Source organism: Rattus norvegicus, chromosome 4 (assembly GCF_021556685.1).
Source record: "Rattus norvegicus strain SHRSP/BbbUtx chromosome 4, alternate assembly SHRSP_T2T, whole genome shotgun sequence".
In the NCBI taxonomy this organism is placed as follows: Eukaryota; Metazoa; Chordata; class Mammalia; order Rodentia; family Muridae; genus Rattus; species Rattus norvegicus.
In genome coordinates, this window is record NC_141537.1 from 183,245,423 (window position 1) to 183,260,899 (window position 15,477).

The 15,477-nt window shown below is 44.4% G+C and overlaps 1 protein-coding gene across 4 annotated transcripts in view; it reads right to left on the minus strand.

Moving 5' to 3' along the window:
• Positions 1–15,477, minus strand: part of Tmtc1 (transmembrane O-mannosyltransferase targeting cadherins 1) — a 209,708-nt gene that overhangs the window by 20,359 nt on the left and 173,872 nt on the right. For all 4 annotated transcript variants that reach the window (XM_087658354.1, NM_001431791.1, XM_087658355.1 and 1 more), the window contains 1 exon segment: positions 8,498–8,606. In XM_087658354.1, coding sequence (XP_087514480.1) covers positions 8,498–8,606 — 109 coding nt within the window.

Here is a 15,477-nt window from a genome sequence, read left to right on the forward strand (position 1 = left end):
ACCAGATGTTAATGATAATTTACAGTGGCCATGTTAATCCTAAAGACAGAAGGAGAAAGAACATTGACTCAAATCATCATGGCAAAATTAGTTAATTAATTGCTTTAGTTAAAGCAAGCACTTAATTATAGCAAGCGTTTTATCTGTGTACATGGGCTGCTTCCCCTTAAGGTAGAGATCAAGAGGGCAGCATTGGATGTGGAAGAGACAGGCTTTTATATAGTTAGGGGTAGGGGGCTTCCAAGTGGGGAACTTGGCAGGGTTACAGGAACAGAAAGTTAAGAATAGACATTAGTCCTAATGACCTACTGAAACAAAGACAAGCTTGCAAGGTGGACATAACACAAGAACATAATAACAGGTGGTCAGATAACCTTTTGAAACAAAGGTAGGGTTGCAGGATAGTTACAAACAACTTTTTGAAACAAAGACCGATTACCTGTCATCCCTGGAACAGGCAGTTCAGAACCATTTGTAGTTAAGGTTGGTTATAGCCCAATCCTTGAGAAACAGATTTAATCATAAACAGGAATGGACCTAGTTTGTCTTTACTATACAAAGGCTTTTAAGCCTAAGAAGGAGGCAGGCCCGTTCTTCAGTCTGCATCATAAACAATGTTAATTTCATTTCCTTTATTGCTATTATGGTGCAAAGTTATGTTCTCTGTGGTAAGAGTTAGATGGTTACAAGTTCCTATGGGCTCAGGACCATTTACAGCCCTGTCTGAGAAGTCCAGCATCTATCTCTGAATGCTGGTGGATATCAGGGAGAAAGAAAGCACGGCAGAAGTCAGGCCACTGCTACCCTAGACTCTCCTGGCCTCAGATTTTCCCACCCTTCTGCTGTGTGTACACAGAGAAGTGTTCACTTTCTCCAGTGCTGCTAACTGCTCAGTAAGAAGCTTCCAGTGTTTTTTCCTCAGGTTCTTTCACCTTGTTTTTGAGACAAGAGGTTCCTCTGTCTGGAACATGAGGCTCACAGATCTAGGCTGGTTGGCCAGTGAGCCTCAGGAATCTTGTTTCTACCTCCCTAGTACTGGGATTACAAACACAATTTATCACTCTCTGCTTTTTATGTGGGTTCTGGAGATTAGGCTCTGGTCCTCATGCTTGTTCAACAAGCATTCGACTCACTGAGATAGCCCCACGACACACCCTTCTCATACTTTTCCTTACTTCACTGAAAAACTTATGCTCCTAATATGGCTTCATTTGTTTGAAGTCCAAAGTCACTTTCCTATCCTGGGTGTCCACTCACCATCCTGCCCATGTGGAATTCTCATTTACATGGTTCATAGCCTTCAGGACTAAGGACTGTGCACCTCTGGTGGCAGAGTACACTGTCCTGGTCTGTGAGAAGATAACTCAGGAACACAGCACAAGCCTTATGAGATGCGTTTTACTTCTCAGATTGTATCAACATGAAATGATTCAGATACTATCTCCATGTCTTCTACACAGGATCTCAGTCTGCAGACCATTATGGTTCTAATTGCATCAGTTTTCCAAGTGCTGGGATTACAGGTATGGGTGACCACACCTAGCTCAAAATGTTGTTTTTAAAAAGCTACCAGGAAAAAGGGTTTACTGTTAAAGAAGAGGAGGGAGGAAGAGGGATAAGAGGGAGATGAGGGAGAAGAGGAAGAAGGGGAGGAAGAGGAGGAGGAGGAAAAGGAGGAGGAGGAGGAAGAAAAGGAGGAGGGAGAGGAGGGAGAGGAGGGAGAGGAGGAAGAAGAAGAAGGAGGAGGGAGAGGAGGAAGAAGAAGAAGGAGGAGGAAGAGGAGGAGGAGGAGAAGGAGGAGGAGGAGGAGGAAGAGGAGGAGGAGGAGGAGGAGGAGGAGAAGAAGAAGAAGAAGAAGAAGAAGAAGAAGAAGAAGAAGAAGAAGAAGAAGAAGAAGAAGAAGAAGAAGAAGAAGAAGAAGCAGAAGCAGCAGAAGAAGCAGCAGCAGCAGCAGCAGCAGAAGCAGCAGCAGCAGCAGAAGCAGCACCACTGCCACCACCACCCAAATCGCTAACAGCTGGTGCCTTATGTAAATTACAGCACACTATTTTTAACTAGTAAGCAGGCATTAAGATGACACTTGTAGGATACAGTAAGGCTGCTTTAGCAGGCAAAGAGCCTGTTGCCAAGCCTGATGATTGAGTTCAATCCTCAGAACCCATGGGATGGAAGGAGAGAACAGACTCCTCAGGGTTGTCATCTGAGTTCCGCAAATGTGCTCTAATGCATGTGCATCCATATACATACACAAAATATTGTAAATTATTATGTATGAGCTCATGGTAAGGGAAAAGAACCTACCTAGACTACATATAACACAAGTGAACACAAGTTCACATAACACAAGTGAACATAAGAACCCTGAATGAGGCAGGATGACTTTGTTTCTAGACCTTACACTGAGTACGGGATACATGACATTTCTCTGATTTTAACACATCACCTACATTCCTTTTGTAATAAGAGAAAAAAGCTGATCTAATTTTCTGCCTAAATTTGCTTTTCTCTGGCTTTTCCATAGCAGAAATGGCTCCCTGACCTGAAGGTGCCAGACTGGGGTTCTGTGTTTCTGTCCTGGAGGGGCCCAGCTGGGCCTGTTTCTTTGAGACTCTCAGTCTTCTACTCTCAAATGCTGGGATTATATAGGCCTAAGCCACTATCCCCATCACTATAAGGATTTTCTTTTATTTTTTTAAGACATAAACAGATTATTGAAAGCTATTGTTCCCAAATTCCCTCACTGAAATAGCTAGCTGGAAAGGACAACCAATACTTTGAATGGTAGAAATCGGGACTAAAAAAGTCCTAGACAATCAGAAACTTCAGGTATAGACAAAGAACTTTGGTAGTAACATATCATTTTGTGTGACTTAAAAGCTGTTTTATGGGACTTGCAATAAAAAGGATGCTTCGATTGCCACCCAGAAGCTCTATAATAGCCAGGCTTCGAAGCAGCCCAGAGCAGCCCAGGATAAGCATCCAAGGTGTTGATGTGCCAGTAAACCAGCCCCAAGCTGTGAACCCTGAGAAACTCTACTGCCTATGAAACTACACAAACACTGTAACTTTAGAGATGGTCTCTAGGATTGTACTATTGCCATATGAAACTACGCAAACACTCTAATTTTAGAGATGGTCTCTAGGATTGTACTGTTCCAGAGAGACAGCTTTTCCTATCTCTGTGTCAAAAAACATCAGCAAGAGGCCGTGAGACTCTGTGCATGAGCTTGGCTTTAGTGACCACTGCATTTCTAGATTCCTGGGCTCACACAGGCCTACTTATCAGTCCAAGTCACTATTCTATGCTCTCAAGGACTTCTTGGACCTTTACCAGTGCTCCCAGTCTGCCAATAGCTGAGGACTTAACTGCAGACATGAGTAGAGCCTGAAAGCTTACAAAGTGTCCTTACAAGAGAGGGTTCCCCAGTGGAGCTCTGCAGCAGCATTTTCTGTCTGATGAATTGTTCCTGGCTTGGTGAGATACCTGTTTAATCTTCATATTACTACAATAGTATAATAAACGTTTATGTGAATAACCAAAGCACATTAAACCAAGCATATTCAAAGACATCCCAATTGCCAAGAGCCTCACAGCCCATATGCTATGTTCTCTGCAAACTTGAAAATAAATACAAATAAACATACATCCTCTCACACAGCTCCGGAAACTTGCCTGCACAGGGGAGATTTTATTCAGTCATTTCTTCCAGTGTGACACTGGTCCTCAACCAAAGTCAGCATGGACATGAGCCGTATGTGTGGAGATAGTAGCTCGGCTCAGGGAGTGGGGAAGGTGTCACATGTGTGCAGGCTGACTGAGGTTTAAGAATGTCACTTCCATATTTTCTGAGGTTTGAAAGTCTAAGAAGCTGTTTGAGGTGACAGTGGAAAAGAATTGCTTCAAAGAGTGTCAAGTCCATGGATTTTCCTCACCTCTGTTTGCCACATTGTGTATCAGAAACCTTGTTTTATTCTAAAACAATTTCAGAGGTTAAGATAAGCTGTGTAGCCTCAGAGAAGAGAGGGACCCTGAGTTCTGCCCAACAGCTGTCCTATCCCTTTTGTGTGAAAACCAATTGCCTTCAGGGTAGAAGGACCCTTCAGACTTTGCAGGGAGATTCTGGGATCCTAAAGCATTTCATAATACTCTTCCCTCTAGAGTAAGAAAGGGGCCAAAGGAAGTGCATTTTTTTCTGTCAGAAAAGATGAAGGTCTTCTATGTAATTTGTTTCTCTTCACAACTGTTGAGTTCCAACTGTGAGAAATTCTATAGTTTTTTACATCAGCTTGCCATGTTTCCATAGAAAATAACTTAATCAGGAAATCATTTCAAATATCCTATCTAACACTCTTGAAATTCAGTCAGTTAAGGAAAAAGTATGTGTGTGTCTGTGTGTGTGTGTGCATGCGTGTGTGTGTGTGTGTGTGTGTGTGTGTGTGTGTGTGTGTGCGCACGCGCGCATGTGTGTGTATAATTGTTATCCTTTAGAAAATTTTGTCTGAAAAATGCCTTTATTTCATTGAACAAACAAACAACAAATGACCACTTAGTTAAGGTCTGCCTGCTGTATTAGTGATGTGATGGTCCTGGATCCTGATACAAATGCCAAGGTCACCAAACATCTGGCTCACTTTAAAGTAGTATCTTTAACTGAACTCAGAGTCCAATTTAGAAAAGAAAAACAGAAGAAACATTAGGACATCCACTAAGGCCCATTACTTTTCACAGTATTAACACACAAATGGTTTATCTCTATATAAACAATGACACTAACTAGAGTGGAGCAGGACAGCAGTGGGGATATATCCAAGACCATGATTTTCCTAAAGAAATCTGTGGTTAGGGGAAGATAAGTCTGCAAACACTAAAAATCAATTGTTGGTTTTAATTTTTTAATGTGATGTGGTATGTGTGTATATGTGTGTGTAGCATGCACAAGTGCATGTGTGTTCTCACTTGTATACATTCATGTGTAAATGCACACATTTGTGGTATACATGCGTGTGTGCATGCGTGCGTGCATGTATACACATTTGTTGAATGCATGGATGTGGAAACTTGAAGTTCACAGTGAGTGTCTTCCTTGATAGTGCCCCACTTTATGTATTGAGGAGAGTTTTCTCAATTGAACCCAGCCTGAGCATCCCCTGTCTCTGCTTTCCAAGTGCTAAGATTACAGGTAGGAATCATACCTGCTCCACCTTTTATGTGGGGTCTGAGGATCTGAATTCCAGTCTTCAAGCTTTCTCAGCAAGTACTTTACCTATTTAGCTATCTTCCTGGTCCACATGGTTTAAATCTTATCTCAGAATACTAACCCAAGAAATGAAAATACACGATACATATAAACATGATACAATCTGTATGCTGATGTCATGACTTGAGGGTGAAAGGTCTCTTTCAGGCCATTTGGTTCCCAGCTGTGTTGCTGGTTTGCAAGCAGAATCTCTAGGATGTGGGCTGTAGGTAGAGAGAGTATGGCACTGGAAACAATCCTTGATATTTACAGCTAGACCTCCTTCCTGTCTGCTTTCTGGACCATTGAGATGTGAACAGACAGTGGTCAAATATTCCCACCACAGAACCACCTGCCACCATGACTTTCCCTTCATGACAGACTATATCAACAAACTGTGAGCAGAATCAAACCCCTCATCCCTGAGCTGCACTTGTGGGGTTCATGCTCACAGCAACAGGGAAAGTGATGAACACAGAGATCTCTGGATCTTTTTTCACAGAATGGAAAAGTGGACAAGGTTTGGGCAGGAATTGGAAACTGAATTATTTTAGTAGCAAGAAGGGGTTTAAGAAGAAAGAAAAGATGATCCTGAAAAGGGTAAACTGTGTAAAGAGGTATTCAGTCCATCAAGAGCCCCCAAGACAACAGACTGGGAATCATTGTAGATTTAACTGAGGCACTGCTTGGAGCTGTGTTTGTCTACTGCCGGCCTACGGAGCTGGAAGAAAAGATCTGAGCTGGAAGCTATTAGTACAATTTTCACGCACACCTCATTGTTGATAATGGAATCAAGGCGGGGACATGAACTGAGTATGAATTAGGAAAAGGCAAATGTAGAGGGAAGAACAGCACAAGGGAGAGGCAGCAAACAGTCCAGATGGCCGCCAGTTGAGGTGAGATGAGAAGTGGAGACAGAATTGACCTTCCTAGAAAATACAAGATCTTCATGCACCAAATTAAGAAGAAAATAAAAACTAAATACAATTCAGGAGAAACACATGGAGTCTTCCCAACACTGAAGCACAGATACCCGCCCTCAAGTTATGCCACGCCATAAAGACTCAATGAATGGAGTAAAGGGATGATGGCTATGGCCTCACATCTGATAGCTGAGGTCACATGATCAGTATCTCCTGGCTGCTTCTCACACTAGATCCCAGGGCAGGGCAGGCCATCACAATAAGGCACAACTCAATGAGAGCTCTGGAGTGGGGACTGCACACTTTCCAAGTTTATTTCCTCACACATCTAGAATCTGCCGACATCATGCAGCCTGGCAGGTGTGAGAATACTACAGTGAATACAATAAATGTCCTTCCAGAGCCATACGCTCTGGAGATGGATGACAAGCATGAGCCCACAGAGCTATGCTAGATAATATAAAGCTGTGGAAATGGAACTGCAGGAGGACAAAGTGATGGAAGACAAGGCAGAAAGTAGACAAAGGGTCAGCGTGGTGCTGTGTGGGCAGAGGCTGCACAGCACGAGGGAAGACAGATATGGCAGAGGTGTGGTGGCTGAGGAAGATGCCTGCACAACGGGGTGCCTGAAATACCTAGGTCATAAGCAGAGGCAGGATTTGTCTCTCTGAAAGATGGACAAGCCATGATGAAGAGAGACTGTGATACTGAGGGATGCAAGCGACCCTTTCCCTGGAAAACCCTCCTGTGTGAAAGCACACATCATGGAGCATCACCTTAATCTAAACATTGTAAGTCAACGTGCAAGAAAATCATCTATTCCACATAGGCTTTCTGTCTACAGCCTGTCTACATTGTTCAGAGAACACAGTACCTCTCTATGCAGGTGCAACAAACCTCAGATCAAAAGTACGTCAAGAAAGGGGTGGAGAAGACGGTTCAGGGGAAGGTCTTACAAAGCCTATGCATAAGCCTTGTGTGAGATCTGGATCTGAATCCCTAGTTCACACATGGCCATGTGTGTCCATGACCTCAGTGATTCAGGTAAAGACAGACAGACCCAGAAACTCACTGGCTAGTGTAGCCAAAACAGTAAACTTTGGCCCAGTCAGGAGCAAGGCAGAAAGCAAAAGAGAAAGGCATTGGATATCCTTTTCTGGCACGTACACACGCGCGCGCGCACACACACACACACACACACACACACACCACTCAGAAAATACTGTGCCTGTACTAGCTTTCTTATCTTTAGTCCTTAACCAATGCAGTATGGCAGCTATTTCTATAGCTGGTGTACACTGCACTAAGTGTAAGTAATTTAAAAATGTGCACAGGAGTTGGTTATCTATGATGTCATTTTATATCTGGGGCCCACAAATCCACAGATTTTTATGTTTCTGGAACAGTCTAGAATGGCTGTATTAAAACATAGTTTATAATTTCTGTCAGTTGAATATTCACAGACTATTCTAATTTTGCTACTTGTTGGAATTTTTGAAATGTTTATAATGCACATTGTAGCTTCAGTCACTGATGTGTGGGGTGGTCATTCCTTAAGTTTAAGCTAAGTGGCTGCTCCAAGGCATCTCAGTTTGGCTTTTAGAAGAGGTCTGGCACTTGAGTGACAGTAGAATCTACCGCTATCAGGGTCGCTTTCATGTGTCAACAAAGGCAGAGCATCAGTTTATAGAAGATCACTCATGTGCATTGGTTTCATGTCATTCAGACAAGTGAAAAGGAGACAGGGATTCAGAACACAACTGCTCATGCCAGAAATGGTCTCCTAGGAGCCCATCTTGCCATCTGTTCTTCCCTAGCAGGTTTTAAGATAACAAAACCATCATCTCACAAGTAAATAGCAATAAAAACATGGAATGTGGGACCACACAGGAGTACATGCTGGAAGGAATGGCGAAGCTCTGGCTGGAAAACCCTTGAACAAAAGGGAGCCCTCTCCCCACCCCAGTGCATCTCAGGCAACATTGGGAGAACAGAGCAGAATGGAGCTCACAAAGGGTTGGGGGTTAGTAGATTTTCTATAATTTTTTTACAATTTTTAAAAAATTGGAAATGCCATGTATTATTGACAGACTTTGTCTCTAAATGACAGCAAACACATCACGGGACAATAGCACCCCTCTTCCTCTGACACCTATCTCCTTGTACAGTGAGAGACTGGGCTTCTGGTGTCAATCAAGAAAAACTGAAACTCAGAGTTTGACAGGAACTGCCGATTATCAGTTATGTCATTTCTATAAATATCTGTGATGATATTGGCAGATGGACTTGAAAGTAACATTTAAAGAAACACTTCTGAAATTAAATGGAAACAATTACCTGCTCAGCCAGTAGAGAAGCCAAGCTTGAATAGGCATCGGCAAAATCTGGACCATACTTAATGGATTCCTTCAGAAGCACAATGGCTTCTTCCGTTTTCTCCTGGGACCTGCAGATGACAGGGGGAGGACACCTTTCATTAGCACTTGCTGCAACCCTCGGCTTAGACGTCAACGTATCATTTCTTTTAGCAAAGATTAGGTGGTTCATCCTGGATTTTACTGTGTTAGTATCTACATGTTATGCCAGTTGTGTTGAGGCCTAATAGTCTCTCCTCATGTCTGGATTCTCACTGGGAGACAGTGAAAGGATACTGGAGATTAGTCACTGGCCTCCTGCCTCTGGCTGCTGTGGTTTGAATGTGGTGAGTCCCTGCAGGCTCCTGTACCTGAACATTTGTTTCCCAGCTGGTGGCGTGTGCAGGTGCCGTTATGGAAAGTGGTGAACAGTTAGGTCTTGGGGCCTAACTAGAGGATGGGGTTGAGGTTGTGGGCTTAGATTACTGTGGATAGACCTTAAGGTTTTGTAGACTGGATCTACTTCCTATCCATTTTTTGCTTGACTGTGGACACAATGCCACCTTTTATAACTGGGAACCCAAAGAAACATTTTCTCTCTTTAATTTCTCGTTGAGTATTTGGTCTTAGTGGAAAGAAAAGTAGCCAACACACTTGCTATGCACTGTTGGGGGGTTTTTACTGAAGGGTCTGTAAACCTGTTAACAAGAAACAGGCCAGCACTCTGAGGGATATGTTTATGTGTATCTCTGCATGTATAGCCTACATGCAAGTCTAGAAGAGGGCACAGAATGCCCTGGAACTGGAGTTATAGGTGTTATAATCCATCCAACATAGGAGCTGGGAACTCAGGTCCTCTGGAAGAACAACTAGTATTCTTAACTACTAAGCTTCACAATCTGATTTCCTAATAATGGCTGATGGTCCAGAACAAACCTAGCCAAAATGTCCACCTATCTAAAGAAGAAAGCATGACATAAAACTTATGAAACTAGAAAACACTGTGACCAGTGGCTGAAGGGGAGGTGAATGTGCTGTTATGTTCTCACCACAAACTGTCTCTGCCTCTGTCACTCAGTCGACTCCAGGACTTGAAGCCTAGGAGTCCTGTCCTCGTGTGAAAAACCCCTCTCCTGTTGGTGCCACAGGGAGACTGTGTATCTCAATCCTCATTCTTAGGCAGCAATCCCTCTGCTTACTCAGATAACTTTCACAAATACTGATCTTCAATGCTAGGTATTATAAATGTGGAGAATAGTGTAGCATGAAGAACAGAAACCCTGGAACCACAGACAGTCCATGGCCTCAAGGATCTAGGCCTAACCCTTGGGGGTGCCTTTTCCCATTAGGGTTTAAACCAGAGTCTAGTGCAAGTGTTTTCGCAATTCCACTCAGTTAAGACTGTGTACTGAGTGTTCTTACAAATTCTCATAGCATTATGAGTCCAGCCCTTACTGCAGCCCCATGTGACAGATATTGTGAACAGAAAAGCAGAGTCAAGTGGCTCGAGAGTGCATTGGCATCCTCTTCCAAATGTTCCTCCAGTATAACACAACCGCTCCCTTTTCTTTAAGACGGGTTCAGCTCTGTATACCAGGCACACCCTGAAATCCCCTGAGGAAAACTCCCACCTAGGAACAGTTTAAATAGGACACTAGGATCCTAACACTCTGAGTGTGTGCTTACTTCGTTTTTCTTTTTTCTTTTTTAAAAATCCCATAGATCAGTCCATGGCTTGTACATAGTAAAACTTCAGTAAACACGAAATTATCATTATCATTACTATTATTAAATTTTTGTTTGTTTTGTTTTGTGAGACAGGGTTTCTCTGTGTAACAGAGCCCTGGCTGTCCTGGACTCTATTTTTAGACCAGGCTGGCCTCAAACTCACAGAGTTCCAACTGCCTCTGCCTCCTGAGTGCTGGGATTAAAGGCATGCAACACCACAGCTGGCCCACACTAAATTGTTTTTAAAGCATGTTTTAAGTATTTTACTTCTGGATCACTGTGCATGTACTTAAACTTCCTACTTCAGCCTCCTGAGCACTGGGGTTTACTCATGGCTGCTTATTTTAACTCTCAGAAGTCTGTCCTCACCTGTAAGAGCTTGCTGTTCGGAGTGTGATTTATGTACATCTGTGAATGTCACCTGGCAGCTTGTTGCACAATAGAACCTCAGGCCCCACCCACACTTCCCAGGTAATCTGTGTGGGAACTGAGACCTCAGCATATCTACGCCATGTACTCTCGGGGACAAGGTCATTCATTCCTAATACCAGACCTTTCCTACTCCCTGAAGGTCCAGGGTTGGTAAGATGCAGTTTGACTGCTTCATTGCCAGAAGCAGCTTGTTACCAGTTACCTTCACCTAGGAGGTAGACTCCTATCATAGACCTGAGGTAAAAACTCATTGTTTTAAAAGTCTTTAGAGTTAGGCATTCAGTTTGGTAGATGTGGTGATTTGAATTAAAATGGTCCTCATAGGCTCATAGAAAGTGGCATTATCTGATGTGTGGCCTTGTTGGAGAAAGTGGGTCACCGAGGGGTGGGCTTCAAGGTTTCAATGTTCAAGCCAGGCCCAGTGCCTTTCTCTTCCTGCTGTTTGTTGATCCAGATATAGAACTCCCGGCTCCTTCTCCAGCACTATGTCTGCCTGTACACCACCTTGCTTCCCACCATGGTGATAATAGGTTAAACCTCTGGACCTGTAAGCCAGCCCTGTAAGTCAGCATTTTCTAACCCTAGTAATTTGACCACTGATTTTATGGTTAGAACTCCAAAGAGTCTTCGCTAAGTTTAATTTAGAAATGCTACTTAAATCAAAGGGAAGAAATGCTATAAAATTAAGGTGGAAAATTAGTCCTCGCAGGACATTATTTAGCTGAAAATTCTTCAAAATCAGCAGAGGGGGAAAGAACCACAGTAATTCTATAATGATGGGCCAGTGCTTTCATTCGTAATAACTCATGCCAGTTAGAATGGAAACTGAGACCTTTTATGAGTAAACACAGGGAGATTAATGTCTGTCTGAGTGATACAGTGGACATAGAGCCATCAGAGCTTCTACCAGGGACTTATGGGAAAGAGGGGGTCCTGGTAGGCTTTTTTTTTTTCCTCAAAAGGTTTAGTGAGATACTCCTAACACTCAGAGTGTGTGCTCTGTGACCTTTTTAAAATGTCAACTTCCAGTGTGAGTGCACTTTGGATCTTTGTGGTGTTTTGAATAAGAATGGCCCTCACAGGCTCACAGATTGGAATGCTTGGTCACCAGGGAATGGCACTATCAGGAGGTGTGATCTTGTTGCATGAAGTATGTCATTGGGTAAGCTTTGAAGTTCCAGATGCTCAAGCCAGGCTTAGTGTCTATTCCTGCTGCCTGCTGATTTAAATGTAGAGCCCTCAGCTACCTCTCCAGCACCATGACTACCTACACACCACCAAGCTCCCTGCCACGATGATGGACTTAATCTCTGAAATTGTAAGCCAGCCCCAATAAATATTTTCTTTTTATAAGAGCTGCTGCTAAGCTGGGTGACGGCAGTACATTTCTTTAATCTCAGCACCCGGGAAACAAAGCCAAAGCTAAATGGATCTCCGTGAGTTTGAGGCTAGCTTGATCTACAGAGCAAGTTCCAGAACAGCCAGGGCTACACAGAGAAACCTTGTCTCAAAAGAAAGAGAGAGAGAGAGAGAGAGAGAGAGAGAGAGAGAGAGAGAGAGAGAGAGCGCTACTGAGGTCATAGGGCCTCTTCATAGCCACCCCCTATGATAATCTTACTAATCTTTCTCTACTGGAGTGAGTGCCTTCAACCATGAGTAGAGACCTCTTTCTCTACTGGAGGGCCCTGCACCTTACCCGGCACCATATAAACAAAGCTTTTACATTTTGCAGCAGGATTCAACACTCTTAAATTACCCCTGCCTCAGGAACTTCCAAAGGCTAAAGTTCCTCAGAATGGGTTCCTGAGACCAATAATTTCCTCAGAATGGATTTCATTAAGAAAAATAGCAAGTATAAATTAGATCTTGCTCAGAATGAAATCTTGCAGCTCAACACCTGTGTTTTCACAGGGAACGTCACTGTGGCTGTGCTTCCCCCTTATCAAGTAAAAGCATGCCCAGAGGCTCACTTCCCTGGCTCCAGCTCAATGAGAGGTATTTAGCAAAGGCATTAAGGATTTGCCACATTTCCTTTCGGTAATTAGAGACGTGTTAAGTTTGTTAATTTACAAAACTTTCTGGATTCCTGTCTACAGTTCCACATTAATCTCAACAGAAGCAGCTGCTTGCTTTAAGAAGGAATTTGGGAAGTGTCAGTAGCAGACACAAAGCTGGTGACTTGTAAGCAGCACTGTAGTTCCTCAAGAGTACATGGCCATTCACACAGAAACCCATAACTGGTCAGTTGATAGTGAATCAGATATTTCAGAGTCCTCAACCATAAATGCATGTCTGTACAACACTCTTACCCTCAACACTCATGGCTCTGTGTTGAAGAAGGGGTAAAAAGACTGCAAGAGCTGGAGGTGTTAGATGGTTTTAAGAACAGAGTGTTTCCCAAACACAATAGGATAGATGCATCAATGAACTAAAGATGATGACGTCAGTATTCACAATAACATGCAAGCACAAACCAAACAAAATCCTAGCACAGAGATGGAAGTGGGCACAAAGTATCTTGAGCAGGAAAAAAAAAAAAGAAGAAGAAGAAAAAAAAAAAGAAAAGGAAAAGGAAAAGGAACCCCACCCATCTGGCACTTGGATTGAAGCATGGGCAGCAGGAGCTCCTGTGCATGGAGTGGAGGGTGGGCAGCAGCAGGAGCTCCTGTGCATGGAGTGGAGGGTGGGCAGCAGGAGCTCCTGTGCATGGAGTGGAGGGTGGGCAGCAGGAGCTCCTGTGCATGGAGTGGAAGGTGGGCAGCAGCAGGAGCTCCTGTGCATGGAGTGGAGGGTGGGCAGCAGGAGCTCCTGTGCATGGAGTGGAGGGTGGGCAGCAGCAGGAGCTCCTGTGCATGGAGTGGAGGGTGGGCAGCAGGAGCTCCTGTGCATGGAGTGGAGGGTGGGCAGCAGGAGCTCCTGTGCATGGAGTGGAAGGTGGGCAGCAGCAGGAGCTCCTGTGCATGGAGTGGAGGGTGGGCAGCAGGAGCTCCTGTGCATGGAGTGGAAGGTGGGCAGCAGCAGGAGCTCCTGTGCATGGAGTGGAGGGTGGGCAGCAGGAGCTCCTGTGCATGGAGTGGAAGGTGGGCAGCAGCAGGAGCTCCTGTGCATGGAGTGGAGGGTGGGCAGCAGGAGCTCCTGTGCATGGAGTGGAGGGTGGGCAGCAGGAGCTCCTGTGCATGGAGTGGAGGGTGGGCAGCAGGAGCTCCTGTGCATGGAGTGGAGGGTGGGCAGCAGGAGCTCCTCTGTATCACCGGGCTTCTGTTACTGTATTATTGTACTTTACTGTTACTGGATCACAGATGAAGAAGACTTTGACTCTATTTTTATGGCAGGAGACAGTACTAGATCTTCTGAAGAACTGGCACGTAAAATTCAAGCTACAGCTATTGCAGAAGATGGTCTTTGTAAGCACGAGCTTTCTAGGGCTCTACACAGTGTGGGAAGGACTGTTGAGTGATCGTAGCTAGTGCAGTGAACAAAAGCATCTGGCTGACTGCAGTTCACACTTATTTTTCTGCTTGACTTTTATAAAATTCATATACAACATCCTATAAGACACAGTCCTGCTACATGACAATGAAGACTGGAAAACTCTGATCAATTCAAACTACACTGCTGGGCTTGGGAGATGACTCCGTTGGTAAAGAACCTACAACACAAACACTAGGACCTGAGTGTGACCACTAGCAGGTAAGTGTAATGTCAAACTTGTATTCCCAGCACTAGGAGATGGAGACAGGTGGATCTGGGGCTCCAGGACTCACTGGTCAGCTAGCCTAGCCTACATGGCAAGTACCAGGGCAAAGAAAGGTTCTATCTCAAAAAACACAGTAGACAACACATGAGGCTGACCTCTGCCCTTCACACTCATGCATGCACACATGTGTCCCCACATACACACACCAGATACAGATCACACACACACACACACAGAGCACACAGAGATGTTCATTACAGCTAAAATTCAAGGACGAGATCACAGTCTCACCTCCTCCTGCTGCCCCACACTGCCAGACAGAAAGTGAGGCGCTGATGGTGGACAGTGGAGTGAGCTCCACAGGGCAGCAGACATGGTGGAGGCTGAGATCAGCCACATAAGGGCTGACACAGAGCACAGCTCCAGAAGCTTTGGTTCCAGCTCTCTCTCCACAGGTGTGGGGCAGATTATTACCTTGGGAGGTCACTGCATTGCACCTGGGTGACAGAGGCGCTGCCTCCCGAGGCTCAGGACACACACAGGGTCAGGTCCTGGCTACAGATGTGTGAAGGAGGTGCCAAACCAATTATCACATCAAGATCAAAACTAGTTCCAAGTAGCATGACTTCAAAGCATATGCACATGCAAGTCATCTAGGAACTTCAAGAGGTCAGGAGCATGGTTCTACCACTGGGATCTAGAGAAGGTAGCAAGGAATTATGATCCCCAGCTGGGGACTGAGTGGATGGGCCATTGTGCTGGGTTTCTGCTAGTCACTGGGCTAGGTGCTGTTTCTGTCTATCTCAGATTCAGTTGCTGAGTAACTTGGTCAGCTGTGGTCCCCAAGCCTGACTGTAGTGTCTCAGCAAAGGTGGATGCTGTATCAAGTTCTCTATTCATACTTCAGTTAGGAGACTGGAAGCCCATGTTGTAGGTAAGTTACAGAATCTTACATAGGACCAGCTGGTCTGTCTTCTACTTAAGTGAAGAGATCTGAGTCTCCTACAGCTGACTATCATCTTAAGCTATTTAGCTAACAACACAGGTAGTGTATGGCTGCCTGCCTTTCATTTATTTGAGGCCAAGACAGGGAGCTTCAGACTGGA